This window comes from Phyllostomus discolor, chromosome 8 (genome assembly GCF_004126475.2).
Source record: "Phyllostomus discolor isolate MPI-MPIP mPhyDis1 chromosome 8, mPhyDis1.pri.v3, whole genome shotgun sequence".
Taxonomy (NCBI): domain Eukaryota; kingdom Metazoa; phylum Chordata; class Mammalia; order Chiroptera; family Phyllostomidae; genus Phyllostomus; species Phyllostomus discolor.
In genome coordinates this window covers 100,846,595-100,865,858 of record NC_040910.2, presented here as the reverse complement: position 1 = coordinate 100,865,858, position 19,264 = coordinate 100,846,595, and the positions used below count along the sequence as shown (strand labels likewise).

The 19,264-nt window shown below is 38.9% G+C and overlaps 1 protein-coding gene across 14 annotated transcripts in view; it reads right to left on the bottom strand.

Annotated features, from left to right (window-relative positions):
* Positions 1-19,264, bottom strand: part of SPAG9 (sperm associated antigen 9) — a 113,969-nt gene that overhangs the window by 41,281 nt on the left and 53,424 nt on the right. For all 14 annotated transcript variants that reach the window (XR_004904900.1, XM_036033728.1, XM_036033730.1 and 11 more), the window contains 2 exons: positions 2,658-2,865; positions 1,989-2,088 (listed from right to left, as the gene is read on the bottom strand). Coding sequence is in view for 13 of the 14 variants with exons in the window: in XM_036033728.1 (XP_035889621.1) it covers positions 1,989-2,088; positions 2,658-2,865 (308 nt within the window). In the remaining variant the exon portion in view is untranslated. The remainder of the gene's footprint in view (positions 1-1,988; positions 2,089-2,657; positions 2,866-19,264) is intronic.

Here is a 19,264-nt window from a genome sequence, read left to right as displayed (position 1 = left end):
ACATATTACTTTGGTGAAGTCTCACACCTATTCTACAAAATAGGTGCTGCTATTATACTGGTTTTACAGAAGAGGAAACTGAAGAGGTTAAGAAATTTTCCAAAATCATCTAGCAAATGAATGAAAGAGGCAGGATTCAAACAGGCAGTCTTGCTTCAGAATCCATGACCTTAACTACTATGTTCTATGTTGCCTGGTTATAAATGGGCATGGCTGTTTTAGTTTTCTTTTAAATGCAAATACCCACGCCCACCAAGCCTAGAATTCAATGTCAAGAAAATATCCTATAAAAACCATGTCACAAGAGGGGTAGTCACAGCAGCATTTTTATAGTTGCAACACTATAAAACTATAACTATAGTTATAACTATAGCAACCTGAGTTAGGAGGAGGCCCAGGCCTAGGGCATAGATGAAATAAGTTATGGATATATATAAAGTTAAAACCATTAAAATAAAGTTTTATAAAGTAAAGAAATCCACTATATAAAGCTATTTTTTTAAAAAATAGGAAAACTATGTCTAATGTAATCCTTTTTTGTATGAGTTTGTAGGAGGGAAATGGGAAGATGCATGCGTGTTTGCACATTAATGTTACAGTATTCGCAAAGAATCTATGCAAGCTTTCCAATTAAACATGGTGAACCAAATACAGTCACTTATCACCTATTAACTCAAAATTGAACTGAAGTCACAGTAAAGGAATTAAAAAGGACCCACAGGACGGGGGAATAGAAAAAGAAATTAGAGCAGATGAAATGAGAACAAAATTCTGTAAGATGGAAAACAGATGGGCAGAGGGTAGAAAGTGATTTAACAGACAAGCGAAAACGGACACCCAAGCCAGTCGAGTTTAGGGAGGATGTCAGTAAACTGCCAAAATCGCCACAAGGCCCAGGAGTGAGGGAACCGGCAGTCTGCAGACAGGAGCATGCGGGGGGGGGGGGGGGGGGGGGGTGCACACAATGCGGAAGGACGGGATGAAAGCGACAGAAGAACAGAAGAAGCAGGAGGAGGCCCCAGTCCAATCCTCTGGAAGACTCAGACCTCCCTCCTCGCAGCACAGCTCCCTGAATAACGGAAGCCAAGTTTAAATGTTACAGGCAGGAAATGAAGAACAAGTTGTTAAGTGTGAACAAAACAGACACAGAGCATCAGACAATGAATTATGTAAAATAATGATGTTGATAATACTAGCTAACATTTACTGAACTGGGCACTTTGCCGGTGATTTAACATACACTGATTCATTCACTTCTCACAACTATCTGAGGTATTACTATCAATTCCTTTGATGAATGAGAAAACTTACAAATCAGATTCAAATCCAACGCAGGATTTGAACCCACACAGTCTTACCCCAGGCTCATGCTTTCAACCACTACTGCATACTGCACAATATCTAGCAGTGATCAATAAAGAACATGCATTTTTAATGGTTACTATTAATTAATTAAAGGATGAAATTTATAAAAGAAATTAAAAGGCACTAGCCCCTGTTTGACATCCGTGAACATCAGTCTATTTCAGATGACCGTGATTAAGATGATATATAACCATTTTCTTCCCACCATGAAACATCCTCCCCACGTAATCTGAGATAAATTTCTCCCAGTAATGAGACCATTATACTTCTGAAAGGAGTACATTCTCTTCGTCCTGATCTGGAGAGGGGACAAAGTTTGCTCAAATTGTTAACTCCCCACTCCTGCTTCTATGTTTCCTGAAGTTCCACAATGTATGGGATATCCTTTGGCTGCCTTTTTCCCCTGTTCTTCAGCACGCTCCTAATACCTGAGTCTGCAAAGGCAACATCTTATAAAACATTTAAGCCATGTGCAAGTCCAGTTTCAAAAATAGAAATACCAACATTCTTCAGCAAGACATTTATTTAAACGCATTGTGTCCGGTCAGAGACCAGAGAACAACAGTATACTTCTACAAGAGGGAAAAGAAGAATACAATGTCTTAATCTGACATTTACAGCACCTTGAGCCTTTATAGCCACTGAGATCTTTGTCCATGTCCAGCTCAGGAGTGGATTCAATGATTGCTTGAACTTCTGACTTCTCTTCATTTTCTGCAGAGCCTAATGAAAGGACAAGATGACATAAATAACAAGTATATTATATACTATCCCTAATATGAAAATTCTGTTGTTTCTGTGGTTGCAAATACACAGTTTGATCATAAAATATTTTTTTTCAAGAGTGGATTCTAGGAAGTATAGTGTAAGACAGTATGTTATACATTCAATTAACAGTTAACATGAGAAACTAAAAAATAATCAAAGTTTTTATTGTATTTCTTGGGACGGAGTGCAGCGTATCCTAGGCCAGGACTCCCTGTGCTCATTCCTGTTCCAGGGGTGCAATGCAGAGAGACTACAGACAAAGACGAACGCTCTCAGGCGGGGGCAGAAAGCAGTATCCTCCTACCACCTTTCAGGCCCTCCACCCTTCCAACCGCCAACAGTTTTCTCTCCAGAACTGTATTCAATCATCACCTCTTTAAGCTTATTTACAATTGAGCAGCATGAATTATTTATTTATTTTATAGGTCAAAAGCACCAACAACCCAATGATGAGTTTTCTCATACCCACATCATCTGGATTTATTGAATACTTTGCTAATAAGTAAAGAACCAGGGTTACGTACCTGTTGATACATTTCTAGTTTCCTGGGCTACTTGTACTTCAATATGCTTGCTTATCTCTGACTTATTTGGTGTATCTGCAGCCTTCGCAAATCCTTCAGTGTCTTCCTTTAAGGGAGTATCAGTAGGAAGTGCTGCCACATCCGAAGCAGCTGTTGATGCTGGGGTGGTAGCTTTAGATCCTCCTTGGCTAACATCAGAAAGTTCATCCTACGAATAAAAATAATTACAGAAAAATTTTTAAATAAGTAATTTATTTTAAACCATTTTTAAAATGGCCAAATAAACCTGCTGAGAGAAAATTCTATTAAATACAGTAATAAAGGGTAACTGTGTGGGGGATGGGGTAGAAAAGGCCTGATATATGGTGACGGAAGATGGTTTAACTTCAGGGTGGTGGGCAGACAATGCCATATATAGATTTTGTATCATTAAAATGTACACATAAAAATGTAAGTGTCAATGAATTTAATACAAGTTTTTAAAAAAGAGTCACTGATAAAATGTCTTAGAAAAAGACATACTGTAGTTGGCATCGCTATTGTGTGCTATGATGGACAGCAAACACAGGAACGGGACCACACCTGGAAGACTTAACTTCACCGCCCAAACTCTCAGTTTTATAAATATTAAAATGTTTCCATCTCTATTATCTTCTCAATATTAATTTACTATCATTCATTTCGATGTAGCACAGATCCCACCACCAAGATGGGCTGAACAAATATAAAATCAATTGCCACATGAGAACATAGGTGATGCAAAGGGAATGATATTTACTGTGCAAACAGAGAGCTCTTTATCCCCCCTCTTCAAGTCTCAGAGCCACAGTTCCACTCCCAGGTTTTGGGGGGATGTGGGAGGGTGGGGGGGGGGTGTTTTTGTTTTTAAACAATGATAAATGTAGACAATCGCTGAATGTGAACGTTGCACCCAGCATGGAGTTATCATTAAGGGTCTTGAATACCTCAGTTCTCCTGGTGGGCTGGAGCTTTTACACACGGATAAAACCAAACTCAAGTATTTGCTGCAGACCTCCATCCTATTAAGTCATTGCTACTCTCAGTATTTGACAGTTTCTATTGTTCTTGGACTTGAATAGCAGTTGGTTAGCTACTGGTTATTTTGTTGTTGCTCATGATCTTTTTAAGAAACATATATCCATGTCAGATATTGATCCATTTACCAAAACCAAATCTGAGTCTGAATCCATCAAAAGAAAAATAAACTGATTTATCTACATTAGCATATAATACTTACTTAAAATGAATTTTCAGTGACACAGGAAGATGCTTATACGTTAAACTGGAAAAAATGTGTATTTAAAAAAATAACCAGGGATGCTCTTCTGACCAAGATGGAGGCATAGTAGATACACTGTGCCTCCTTGCACGACTAAAACTAAGGACGACAAAAATTCAGAAACAAAACCCAACCAGAACAGAGAGAAATGAACTGTACGGAAATCTGACAACCATTCATCCAGATCGGTAAGAGGGACAGAGTCAGAGGCCTACGGAGAGGGGTCAAGGGGTCCTGGCAGGAAAAAGCAGTGGCTGGCAGATGGGGGCTCAGAGAGTACTGGCAGCAGTTGGGGACCACAGATGCGCAGGGGCAGCTGACGGACCTGGTGGCAGACCCCAGGCACGGGAGGCAACGAGCAGACCCAGTGAGGTGCATAAGGCAGCTGGCTGTCCACAGTCACACATTTGCGTGCAGATAAACTAGGCCAACACGGGCAGCAACACAGACTGTGCAACCCAGGGACCCAGCGCCGGGAAATAAAGCCTAAAAACACCGATTAAAAACACTTGTGGGGGTTGAGGTGCCCGGAGAACCTCCCAGCCTCACAGGAGAGCTCCTTGGGGGGACCCACAGGGTCCTAGAAAGTACACAAGGCCACCTGCCAGGGAGCCAGCACCAGAAGGGCCCAATCTGCTTGTGGGAAGCAGCAGAGGGGACTGAAGTCCTAGAAAGAGCTGAGCAGGCGCCATTGTTCCCTCTCAGACCCCGCCCCAACATACAGCATCACAACCCAGCGACTAGGGTGCCCTGCCCTGTTGAACACCTAAGCCTCCGCCGCTCATACATAACAGGTGCAACCAGACTAAAGGGAAAAAAAAGATGGCTCAAACAGAATTGAAAGCCCCGCAGGCACTACTTGTAAGCAACTGAGAGATAGCCAACAGATCAGATGCACAGTTCAAAGCACTGGTGATCAGGATGCTCACAGAATTGGTTGACTTTGGTTGCAAATTAGATGAACAAATGAAGGCTACAATAAGTGAAATGAAGAAAAATGCACAGGGAACCAATAGTGATGGGAAGGAAACTGGGTTTCAAATCAATGGAATGGACCAGAAAAAAGAAAGAAACAACCAAACAGAAAAGAAGGAAGAAACAAGAATTCAAAAATATGAGGAGAGGCTTAGGAACCTCCAGGACATCTTTAAACATTCCAACATCCAAATTATAGGGGTACCAGAAGGGGAAGAGGAAGAGCAACAAGTGGAAAAGTTATTTGAACAAATAATAAAGGAGAACTTCCCCAATCTGGCAAAGGAAATAGACTTCCAGGAAGCTCAGAGAGTCCCAAAGAGGTTGGACCCAAGGAGGAACATTCCAAGGCACATCATACTATCATTACCCAAGGTAAAAATGAAGGAGAGAATTCTAGAAGCAGCAAGAGATAAGGGGACAGTCACATACAAAGGAGTTCCCATCAGAATGTCAGCTGATTTCTCAAAAGAGACCTTGCAGGCAAGAAGGGGCTGGAAAGAAGTATTCCAAGTCATGAAAGACAAGGACCTATATCCCAGATTACTCTATCCAGCAAAGCTTTCATTTAGAATGGAAGGGCAGATAAAGTGCTTCTCAGAGAAGGTCAAGTTAAAGGAGTTCATCATCACCAAGCCCTTATTATATGAAATGTTAAAGGGATTTATCTAAGAAAAAGAAGATAAAAAACATGTATAGTAAAATGACAGCAAGCTCACAATTATTAATGACCACACCTAAAACAAAAAGAAACTAAGCAAACAACCTGAACAGGAACAGAACCACAGAAATGGAGATCAATGGAGGGTTAGCAACAGGGGAGTGGGAGGAGGAGAGAGGGGGTAAAGGTACAGAGAATAAGTAGCATAGATGGTAGGTAGAAAATAGACAGGGGGCGGGCAAGAATAGTATGGGAAATGTAGAAGCTAAAGAACTTATGACACATGGACATGAACTAAAGGGGGTGAATGTGGGTGGGAGGGGGTGGGCAGGGTGGAGGGGAGTGAAGAGGGAAAATGGGACAACTGTAATAGCATAATCAATAAAACATATTTTAAAAAATAACCAGGGATGCGTGCATGCTGTCATTTGTAACAGCAAAGACAAACAAAAAAACCCCCAAACTGGGAAACCATTTAAATGCTCCAAAATAGGGAATTAAGGAAATTACAGTACACCAACACAACAGAAATACAGCGCACCAATTAAAAACTGTGGTTCAGCTGATTGGGCATCATCACGCAAAGCAAACGTCGCTAGTTTGATTTCTGATCAGGGCACATGCCTGGGTTGCTGGTTCAGTCCCCAGCGCAGGTACGTATAAGAGGCAATAACCAGTGGATTTTTTTTCCCCTCTCTTTCTCTTTCCCTCTGTCTAAAAATAAATAAGTAAATTCTTTTTTTAAAAATAAATTCTTAAAAAAAACTGCATTGCAGAAGAATATTGCTGAAGTGGGAAATACTCAAAATATTTTACAAAGAGATGGGGGATTAAAAGGTTTGTACAGTATCATCAATTAAAAAATAGATGGCTAGAAAAAATTCTGTTAGCACATAACTGACAATTTTAATAGTGCCACTGGGTAGAAAGATAAGTGATTTTTGCTTTTCCTTTGCCCTTGTTAGCATTTATATATTTTTCAAATAGAAAAAGTTATCAAAATTGGAATATAAATCTTTATATAATAGGGTCTCAAAAAATTTTAAGTATATAAAGTGATTAGACAGTAAAAATTCTTTACTGCTTATAATACTTTTCTGTTTCCAAATTTTTTAATATGCATGTGTTACTTTTATAAGGAAATAGTAAATAGGTTCTAAATAAACTTGAATGAGTATGGCTAGATGAAATTAACTTTTACCTTGAAGTTCTGAGAAAAAGAAAACCATTCATACTATTTATGAAGGAAAAGCTATCCATTCATTATTGCCCGTGCTGAAGATAACTTCATTTATTTGTCTAAAGTACAATATTAACCATATGCTAATTATGTTAGCCGAATTGTACAGCCAACTATTTTCTTTTGTGTATGTCCAATACTGAGCTGATGTCCAATGGGAACAGAAGACAAACCAAAGAAATAAGTAGTTCAATTCTCTATCACCTCCTCCCCTCTTAAAATTGCAAGACAAAATTGCTATTTCCTTGACCTGGTGACTAGTACCTAATGTAGCATCTGATAAAAATTTACTGATCAAGCACATTAGCTTGTTTGGAGTTGTGTCAGAAAAAATGACAGTAATATTTCTGGAGCCAAAGAGGCCTATATACAGTAAGACAACTAGAAGCCACCCTGAGTATTGCTCTCTTGGTCTTTGCTTGAATGTGTACTCCATTAAAAAAGTAAAGTGGTATTATGTTGGTTAATCTAACAGCATGGTTAATTCATATTCATGTTATCAAACACACGATTCCCACTCTTTGAAAGCTTAAAATATAAAATACAGCCCTGACTAGTGTGGCTCAGTTGGTTGGAGCACTGTCCTATAGACAAAAAGGTTGGGGGTTCGAATCCTAGTCAGGGCACATGCCTGGTTTATAGTTTCAGTCCCTGCTCAGAGCACATACGAGAGAAAAACTGATTGATGTTTCTCTTTCACATAGATGTTTCTCTCCCTTTCTCCAAAATCAATACACACAGCCTCAGGTAAGGATTAAAATATATACATAAACATCTGAAAGTTAATGTAAAATAAACAGTCCACACTCTTGATGAAGAATGTTAATGAACAACAATTAAACCCATCTGGACTGTGTATTCAGGAAGTCCTAGAAAGTATGAAGTTTGTCTACACTGAGAAAATAATACGGGTTTAAAGCTATTTGAAAAATAATTAATTTAAGGAAATTAGTTCCTTTTCTTCCTTATCACTTCCACGCCAAGGTCTAGTTATTTTTACCATTAAAAAAAATGACTTAGCACCCTAGCTGGTGTGGCTCAGTGGACTGAATGCAGGCCTGCAAAGCAAGGGGTCATTGGTTCAATTCCCAGTCAGGGCACATGCCTGGGTTGTGGGCTGAGTCCCCAGTAGGGGGCATGTGAGGGGCAACCACGCACTGATGATTCTCTCCCTGTCTCCTCGTCTTCCCCTTTCTTTAAAATTAAATAAATAAGATCTTTTTAAAAAGTGACTTAGCAATTAGAGTTCACAATATAACAGTGTGGCAAAACCCTGCTCCCCAGGTCTTTTTGAGGATCTGGAAGTATGAAATTAACCAGGACAGAGCCAAACCTAAAACTGAAAAAGGACTGTGGCTGTGAATCTAGAACAGGAAAAAAATCTCAAGGTTTAGGGTCACAAGGAAGTGGTAAATTAGGATATGTTTAGAAGAATACGATGTTTTATATTTGTCCTGTGCTATCCAAATAACATGAAATTTATTTATCTGAAGCTTGCTTCCCTTTTATACTTTGTTCACATAAAAATGTTTTCACTCATTAAAATAGCTCATTGTGTGGGCTCTACTCCTGACAAGTGGATACCAGGGATAGAGCATAATAGCTACAGAGGGAAAAACTCAGAGTTTTAGGAGACAGTTTTCAAAAGATCTATTTCTCTGCGGTCTGCCAAGCGGGTGACATAAAGCCTCTACACTCAGAAGGATAGCACTGAGACAGGAATCTCTGCTACAGTGCTCGGCCAGGGGTGCAATATTCTTACATTGTATCTCCTGTGGAAGGAATTATGAAATTCAGTATCCAACTAAAAACAGAACGGACAAAGACAAGCCTAAATATTAACCTGTTAAAAGATTAAATATATATGTCACTTTCAGTCAACAGTAAGCTCATGTGCAAAATGAGGGAAAATTCCTACTAGGACCTAAGTGGAAACTAGAAGTATTTATGTGAATTTTTCAATATAAAGTTATAGGGCAGTTGCATGCTATAATTTTACATTTAATCAGTAACTCCTAGAAACCCCCAATTCCGATTTTATGCCACTCATATGCCAGGTTGTATTGTTTTGGATAATAGTCTTGACTACAAATGCCATTTAACTTTTCTGAAGGCCACTGGCCTATCAATTCCAACTGCCTGATGTCATTAAGATATCCTCTTCAAGTGCACATGTGGGTGTCAAACATGGATATTTGCAGGGATGTCAGATCTCTGATAAATGTACTTATTTTATAACCCCTTTCCCTTCTGCAGTCTTTAAGTAACTCTCATATTGTAGGCTGTGCATGTTACTGGAGAATGTCCAAAAAAAAAGCAGGGACCTGATTTGGAATTCCAATGTTTAACTACAAAGGAATGGCAACCCTATGCATGTTTAAGGCATACATTAAAAAAATAGGCATGAGCCCTGGAGGTTGTGGTTCATTGAATCGAATGCCAGCCTGCGAACCAAAGGGTTGCCAGTTCCATTCCCAGTCAGGGCACATGCCTGGGTTGTGGGCCAGGTCCCCAGTGTGGGGTACTTGAGAGGCAACTGCACACCGATTTTCTCTCCCTCTCTTTACCCCTCCCTTCCCCTTTCTCTAAAAAATAAAAAAAAAATCTTAAAAATAAAAAAATAGGTGTCATTCAAAGATTATATACACAAAGGCAACAAGTGTACAAAAAAATGCTCAATGTCACTAATTATCAGAAAAATGTAAATCAAAACCACAATGAGATATCACCACACCTGTGTTCACAGCAGCACTATTCACAATTGCTAAAAGGTAGAAGCAAACCAAGTATCCAGTGACAGATGAATGAACAAACAAAATGTGTTATATACACACAATGGAATATTATTCAACCTTAAAAAGGAGAAAAAACTGGGGAGCATTTGAGATCTTAAGTCCCAGCATTGTCACTGTCACAGACCTGCCTGCTAAAGGGCTTTAGTGGACCTGGATTAACCCTGACCAAGTGGGTAGGAGATATCTTACTTGTCTTTCTATCCCAAGCGCCCAGCACCCCAAACCTGTGATGAAGTAGGCCCCCACAGGTGTTTGCTGTATGAAGCTGAAGGTGCTCTGACTGGGGTTCAAGAAATCTGTTCAAGCAGGAAGGCAGCCCATGGCAAAATGACACTGCGCTGTCTCCAGGACACACATAAAGTATGTTACACGCTGTCCTGAGGAAGATACTTGTGCAAAGCATACTGGTTTTCTTACCTAAACCTGTATAAATGGAAGCAGGCTGCCCTTCCACATGATTTCCTATATTTTCTCTCCCTTATTTGAAAAAGCTGACTTCAGAGGAGTAAATTATGGATTACAGTAGAGAGCCCTGGCTACCACTGTAGAGGAAGTAACTTTCTTTTGTATTTCTGAATACAACTGAACACTTGATGCCTTGAGATACCAAATGACGAGCAGACAATGGTCAATCACTTTCACATACTTTTTGCAAAATGTTTTGAAATACCATTCTCACTTCCTGTTCTCCAGCTTCAGAGATTCAAGACTACTCCTGATCTCGTGAGTTAAAGATTATAAGAGAAAAATACCATGTATTTTCTAAATGTTAGCATATATCCAAGTATCTTTGGCTTACACTACCTCGGGATGACAAGATCCATCTATCTATTATCTACTACTATGTTAAAATGAGGGGTTGGGTTAGTTTTTTTCTTTTTATTTTGACTTAAAATCACTTTCTTTAAGACTCTAGTTTGAGCAATATCATGGTTCAGAAGTCATCATATGAATCACATCTTACCTTATATTTTATCAATACGCACATCATCACCTAACCCTTCTTTCTATTCAGACAACTCTATGACATCTTCCTGAAATTTATTCTAATCATCTTAATTATTTAACATACTAAATATTCTAGTTTAGTGCTCACTTCAGCAGCATATAATATATATGTATAATAGCATATAATATACAAAATATTCCAGTTTGTATGTGGAAATGTTTTATTGCACCCTCCTTTCCTCCTCACATCATTTCACAAGATTCAAATTCTTTTTTACAAAACATCTATTTATGTATATTCTTTATTTCTATCTGTATACTCGCCCTTTATGATACCAAAGAGCTTCAAGTTTTAAATATCCCTGGTCTGGAAATTTATCAAAGTCTTGCTGAAAGCCTAAAATACAGCTGCTAGCTCTCTGATAATTCTATCTCTATATATATAGAGATTAGCAAGACATTACTTACTTTATAGAGACTGGATTGCCTCTCCCTTACTGTTTGTTTACATGACCTTTGATTTTGGATTCTCATTGTTTTTAATCATTCTCAGCTATTCATTTAATCAAAAGTTAGGATAAAAAAATGGGTGACTCTCTATAAAAATGAAAACATTATGAACCTACATTTTTATGTGAAAAACAAAAAGCAAGCTACAGAAAAATGCTTAGAGAATAAACCCACTTATCTTTCAAAGACATTATTAATATGTATAATCTTTGTGCATACGTAAAGAGAAGGGTCTCAAAGATACACCAATGATTGGGGAGAGTGTAGTTTAGGGCTGGGAAAACTTACAGTTTTACTTTAGATCCTTCCATACTATTTAAAATTGTGAAATTATATTAATATAACTTTTAAAAAATTCTTAAGCCTGTCTTATAAAATATTTGGACCATGATTACCTTAACAGCATTTCTAGTATCTGGCATTGTGCCTGACACAGGGGGTATCAACAAATATTTTTTAATGCAAAAATCAAGGTAATTTTTCTTCAACAAGAAATATTCAAAGCTATTTTTCCTATTCTAAAAGCTTGTTTAAACATTAAATGTCAATAAGCTTATGTGCCAATTACTCCAAAAGAAGTCACATCAATATATAAGCTTTAAACACCATCATATGCAAATAGTGTTGCTTAGGTTTACCAATTTTCATTCTCAACATATAATAGAATCTTTGTCAACATACAACCCAATAAATATGCCAAAGAGAAAAACTCAATTATAAACACCCACTAAGAAAGAACTAATTCCATCCCCGCTTCTCCAAGCAAGGTCTTAAAGGGGAAGAAAGTACATATCATTTTATTTGTCATTATAGCTCAATAAAATGGAATGAATGAATGAATGAATAGGGAAAAATTACAAAAAGATTAAAGGAGTAAATATTCACCCCTTTTTTCCTTCAAACTCCAACAGTCAGCTGTGTTTGGTTTCTGAAGTTATCAAATAAAGATAAATATGAACAAAAAAATTTATAAATAAAAATTGATTTTACAGAAGAAAATTCCTTATCCTGTCAAAAGCAAAAGCAACATGAAATATTACAACATATTATACATTTACCTTAAAATTTGATTTCTATTTTACCCTACTGTAGACACTAATAGCAAAATGCAAAAGGAGGTACTGTATAATATAAACAAATGAGAAAACACTACTAAAGCATCAAAGAAAGGGCCTAGAAGTCATCACATTCCAAACAACATGCACATCTGGCGCCTAGATCTTGAACCCACATATCACCCTCCACTAAAAAGAACGAGGGCTGTTTTGAGAAGAAGCTGATTGTGAGGCTGGGGCAGGGAAAATAGGTAACAGCGTGGAGCATCTTAGGAAGGAAGGAGGGAACAAAGGAAAGAAGGGGAGGCTGGGGAGGGGAGGGAGTTCTCAATAATAAAGGATGGGGCATGTCAAAAGGGTATAGGAGTCAACCTGAAAGGGCTCCCAATGTCCAAAGCTGGAACAATTTCAGCAACAAAATAAATGACAAAATTAGATAAGCTACATAATAAAATAAATGTCCATGAGTACAAACAGGAAGGCAGGGAGGTGTGTTTGGTTTCTGAAGTTATCAAATAAAGATAAATGTGAGCAAAAAATGTGAGGGAGGGAAGGAGGGAAAGCGAAAGGACAATTTTCCCTTATAGAAGAATTTTAGTTAATAAATGTAGAGGATTACGAAAAGAGAAAATAAGCATTGCAATACCACAATAATAACTGTAGATAAGATCCACTGATGGATACTAAAATCAGTGGATGAAAGTTTGAAAACAGGATTATTTGCACAGTCCTAAAGTATATCTACTATGAATATATATTAATTATAAAGGGAAAAATAGTAACTTGACAATGGAGAATCCAACATGCTCCAGCTAAACTAAGTGATCAAGGTTACCATCACCCCTACAGCATACTGCATTTTGCAGTATTCTTGCCAAAAATCTATAACCTCAATTAATCATAAGAAATCAGAAAAGCCCAAATTGAAAGATTCTGCAATATAACTCACAGTACCCTGCAAGCCTTAAGGTCATGAAAGGCTGAAGAAATGTTACGTATTAGAAGAGACTAAGGAAACCATGCAAAGCAGTTTTCTTAAAATTTTATTTTAAAGGATGGCCAGATGGACTAAAAAAAAAAAAGGGTGTGGGGGATGGGGCATGTCAAAAGGGTCCAGGAGTCACCCTGAAAAGAGCTCCCAATGTCCAAAGCTGGAATAATTTAAGCAACAAATGTTGGTTCCTGGGACATACAAAGGACAGCAGTGGGAAAACTCACAAAACCCAAATCCGAGCCTGTGGTTTAACTAATGGCATCGTGCCAACATTAATTTCTTAGTTTGGATAACTGTACAATGGTTAGTTAACACTGGTGGCTACTAGGTGATAGATAGATGGGAACTGCACTATTTCTACAATTTTTCCGTAAGTCTAAAATATTCAAAACAAAACATTTTTTAAAAACTGGGAGCTTTCACTGTTTGAGAATTTAAAATTATACATGCATTTTATAAGAGAAATAATCACAAAAGATACAGGAGTAAGGTTCAACTATTGTAGAGATTCAACTTTGGGAAAAGTAAAAAACAGGAACAATTTAAGAACTGAGCCACAAATGGAGGAGGAGGAAAATTCTTCCGAACAAGAATGCTGCGCTGGCTCTGTTCAGGCAGTTCCTGTTCTGCATGCAAAGCACATGCCCTGAAGAACGCAGCACCCAGTGACTACCGGCTTTATATACTAGGCCCTGCTAACCAGAGTTTCTCGCGTAGTTCTACTAAAGTATTTCAAGTCAGACTTTTAAAAGAACTCTTTAAAAATTTTCACAAGTAGGTACCAATTCATGTCTTTTTAGTTAAAATTGTTTTTCTCAGTTCTAAAAGTTACATTCTACTAACAACCCGGGAAACTCTTTTGGAGCATATATACACATGCATACACTCACACATGTCTTCAGGCATGTGTGGGAACATATGTGCGCACAGATATACATACACACATGTGTACGTAAAACTGGATGAAGCCTGTGAAATCACTGCCAAATTGATACCAACCAAGGTCTAGAAAAAGTAGAAACATTTTATATGTAAGATATGTGTCAAAATATTTTATCTCTTTTTCCATATTTGGGCATGAAGGGGGGGATATGTGAACTCTAAACTTATAAAGCAATAAAGAATTTATACAGCACTGCCAGTGAAAGTGCAATTGCTTTGGCAGGTGATTTGGCAATATCTATCAAAATCTGAAATGCATGTTTTTACCCAGTCATCTCACCTATGGGAATTATAAATGCAAGTATGGAATTATGTACACAATTATCTACTGCAGCATTGGGGGTTACAGTGAAAGGCCAGGAAAAACTGAGGTGTTCCATCAGTACAGCAGATTTAAATGCAGTTGGGATATGTGATCCCCTTCCCCTGCCCTTCCTCTACTATTTATTCTGATGTATCACCTTCCTTCACACCCTTGTTTTAAATTTCTCTGCTGGATTCTTCTTCTAAGCCTACAAACAACCCAGTCTCTCCCATTCTCAGAGTACTTTTCCCTCCACCGTGCCAACTCAAGTTATCCTTTTTCTCTCCCGCCACTATAGCACCTTCCTTCAGTAATCTATACTTTCTATTTCCTTCTTTCATAATTCACATCCACTCGTTATTGACCCTGCAATCCAAACCCACACCTACAGATTCAGTCCTTATCCCACTTGACTTCACATAGCTGACTCTGTTAATAACCCCTTACGTTCTAAAACTCTATTGTCCCTTGACTTTCAGGGGTGCTGTCCCTGTGGCTTCACCTCACCGTCATTACAAACCCACTGAACCTGCCAATGCCCTTCTCTCCCCCTATACATTTTCTGCCCCCTCTCCATTCTAGGCTGCCCCCACCCATACCCCAGGGTGCCGGGTAAGGAAGCTTCAGGCTTCCTCAGCTGCTCAGACTGACACCCTGTGCCTAGGGCCCTTCTGCGGGGAGATCCTCATCACTGCGTTCAGGATCTGACACCCCTCCAAGCCAGGCTGTCCCTCTGCAGGGATGTCCCTCCTACCACCGGGACCTGATCTCCACAGCAGGCTATCCCCACATAGGTACCCTCCTAACCTTGCTCGGGTTTCGACACTTACCGCGCCGTCCCCCCCACCCCATGAACACTTAACTTGCTTTGCCCCTCCTAGTATCATTACGACTGAAATGTGCAGAAATAACAGAGGAAGGGCAGCTAATCCAATACTACACCATCTTAGCAATTACAGCTTTATAGTACATCATGATGACTAGGGGGCCAAGCTCCTACTCTTCTTCAGGACTGTCGTGGTTGTTCTTGGCCTTTTGTTCTCTCATTCCTTTTTTATTTTTAGCTTGTTCATGAATATTAATTCAATTGAATGAGCAACCCCACCTTAACATTTTTGCCCATCCCTAGCCTTAACTTTTATAATGCATTTTTAACAGTACAGTTTTGGTCATTTAATGTAAGAAGCTGCTTTTTACCAATTTCACTAGAAGCCCCCAGCAAAAAATTTCTGTTAATGATGCAGTCAAGACCTCCTCTGCTTTTTCCCTTGAGCTGACCTCTAAACTAGGCTTGAAGATCATCAACGGGGTATCAGGCGAGGCTTCATGTAAGCTGTGGCATTTAGAATGGCCTTGAAAGAGGGTTATTTCTTTACTGGTGACAACCTAAGCAGGATACAAATATGTACGTGGGAAAGCTATAAAGAAAAGCAATTGGATGCCGAGGTCTGGAATTCAGGGAAAGGGGCCGTGGTTGGAGATTCAAATTTGTAAACATCGGATCTGTAGATGGCATCTACAGATATGGAACTTGAGTGACCCACATTAAGTGGAGAGGAAGGTTGAGCTTTAAGGCCTGAGAACTCCAACATTAAGAAGTCCAACATTAAGAGGTTAAATGGAGATGGAGCAGCCAAGCAAATGAGTGAGTGCGAAAGAGTTGTGTCCTAGGAGCAAAGAAAAGAAAAAGCATTTCGCCCTGGCTGGTGTGGCTCAGTGGATTGAGCGCCAGAATGTGAACCAAAGGGTTGCAGGTTCGATTCCCAGTCAGGGCACATGCCTGCTCTGCAGGTCAGGTCCCCAGCATGGGGTGTACAAGAGGCAACCACACACTGATGTTTCTCTCCCTCTATTTCTCCTTCCCTTCCTCTCTCTGTACAAATAAAATCTTTTTTTTTTTTTTTAAAGAAAAAGCATTTCAAGAAGCAGAGAGTATTCAAATGTGTCAAATGCTGCTACAGTTTAGGGTAAGGTCTGATAATTTTCCATTAGATTTGTCAAGACTGATGTTCTGGGGAACCCTGAAAAAAGGGATATCGGTACAACAGGTAGGACTGAGAGTCTCAGGAGTGGGGTGAAGATAAAAAAACTGTTCCTCAGACATGCTAGTCTGTCCCCACCTCAGAGCCATTACAGGTGCTATCTGATCGCCCCGAAACACTCCTTCCTCCAGACCTTTCACGGGTGCGCACATTCCTCACCACCCTAAAATAAGCACCCCTCTCTACTAATTACTCTCTATCCCCTTATCTCGCTTTCTTTTAATAGTGCGTAACAATACTTGAAATTGTGTTATTTCATTTATTTACTTATTTGTTGACCTCCCTCACAAGAATATGATAAATAAAGGAATAGTAAGCAGAAGTACTTCTTTTTAAGGACAACATGGACATTTTTCTAGGTGCATTGTTCCTGGCAGGTTTTCCAGTGCCTGAAGATACAACTTTACTGACTACCAATCTCTTATGATGAGAACTTTACGATACAGCAACAGAGAAGGTCCATGACTTCACCATCACTGGCAAATCCCCGTGACTGCTGTTCTCCCACCACAAAGTTTCCTACTTTCCTTGGTTACAACCCATCATGAGGTTTTCTCACAGAACATTTTCATCTTAACCTGAATTCATAGAAAAATTGTCCTAGTAAAGTTAATATTAATTATAATTCTCACTTTCAACTTTTTTCATAATGAAGGCAAAGCATGCTCTAAATATAGCCAATCATCCCTAAAGTTCTCCAATAAAAGTTGTAAACTCCTTTAAATTAGAGACAGTCTGGTCCAGTTCCTGTCGTGCACAGAAACTGAGACCAGGGGGCACATGTGATGCAGTCCACAAGTACCTCCAAATGGACTCCCAGCCTTTCATCCAGTTACACAAAGACATCTGGTTAATAGCAAGGCCTTGGGTAAATAATATAACATGTCCTGATGATTAGACCTACTTTACAAACTAGACTTTTGACATTTTATAATGTCAAACTCTGTTCCTGGAAATCCTATCGGTTGAGCCTTTATCTTTATCTCATTTACTGGCTCCATATTCAGAGTAGAGTGAGACAGGATTTTATTTTAAAAACTCTCCAGGGAGGACATGCCTTAGTATCTCTGGGAGGACACACACAAAAAACAACCATGATTAAGTCCACATTAATAGTCTGTTAATCAGTTTATAAATTGCCAGTAAAGTTCTGTCACATCCTGTCACTGGATTAAATAACAAAAGAATTACAACACTCTTCTCTTAAGGTGCCTTTTGTATAGTAATTAAAATACTGTTAGCCCTGGCTGGGGTGGCTCAGTGGATTGAGCACCGGCCTGCAAACCAAAGAGGCACTGGTTCGATTCCAGGTCAGGGCACATGCCTGGGTTGTGGGCCAGGTCCCTAGTAGTGGGGGCAAGTGAGAGGCGACCACACATTAATGTTTCTCTCCCTCTCTTTCTCCCTCCCTCCCCCTCTCTCTGGAAATGAATAAAATCTTTTTAAAAATATATAAATAAATAAAAATAAAATATAATAGTGTTATCATATGGTATATATTTTTGATGTGCTAAAAGTATCCCTCCTACTTAATTTTGTTTAGGGAAAGGGACACAGCAAGTAGGCGACAGGGATGGTGTTTTAGAAGATCTGTTAAACCTACAGACAAGCTAAAAAAGCCAGTGTGGCTGTAGCAGAACAGAAAGAGAGAATTTCCTGGTGGCATCACTGTGGACTGATACTGAGCAGCTCTAGTAAAATGAGCAACAGCAAAAGAGAAGGGGAAAAAAGGAGAGGTCAGTCCCACAGTCAAAAATAGTCTTCAGGAGAGGGAAAGCTACCGAGTATTGACTGACTGCTTAGTGCTCTGAGCGCACTTCAGAGGTCAACAGAATGACCCTAAGTACCTCCACCTCCTAGAGCTAGGAAACAGACCATTTATATCCTCCTGGAAAAGTCTTCCTGACATCTAAAATGAATCATTCATTCAATAAACGTATTCTGAGTGGCCACTGTGGGCTAATACAACAGTAAACAAACTGCATGGATTGCATGTTCTTGGTGGAGAGAAACAAAGTCAGTAAGTAAATAACTTAGCATTTTAGAAGTATCCTAAAAGCTACCTTCAAATACTTAGACTATGATAAGTACTTTGGAGAGAAAAAGAGAGCAGAGAAAGGAATTAAGATGTAAATAACTCATTTGTATTCACTGTAGGCGGCCTGTTTGCTTTCTGACAGAGTAGATTTTATAATGTAACAAGGTTCTTTTATAATTAACATTCCTTTCCTAAGTATATAAGTATTCTATTATAAGATATAGAATACAACTTTAATATTTTTTAAAAAACTAATTAGTATATCTCCATTCTTAGAGTACTTTATATATTCCACTATGACATACATTCTACATATATATCGTATTTATAACTTATTTGATGACAAGCTCTTGGTCAAAAATACACTCCATGATGAATTAACACCAGGATTTTTTTTAATTTTTATTTATTTATTTTTAGAGAGAGGGGAAAGAGAAAGAGAGGGAGATGAACATCAGTGTGTGGCTGCCTCTCACGTGCCCCCTACTGGGGACCTGGACTGCAACCCAGACATGTGCCCTAGACTGGGAATCGAACTAGCAACGCTTTGGTTCACAGGTACGTGCTCAATCCACTGAGCTACACCAGCCAGGGCAACACCAGGACTTTTTAGTGAAACACAATGAAATTCTGAATATTGCTTTATGAAAGGTTCTGAGGAAGGAACCAATTATTTAAAAGTGAAGCTTTACTGAATTGTGAAGCCTCTGACAGAGAACCAGGGATTTTAGGTGGCAGTAATTTTCAATTCTAAAAAACATAATTAGGTTCACTGGTTACCCCACCCTAAATTCATATACGTA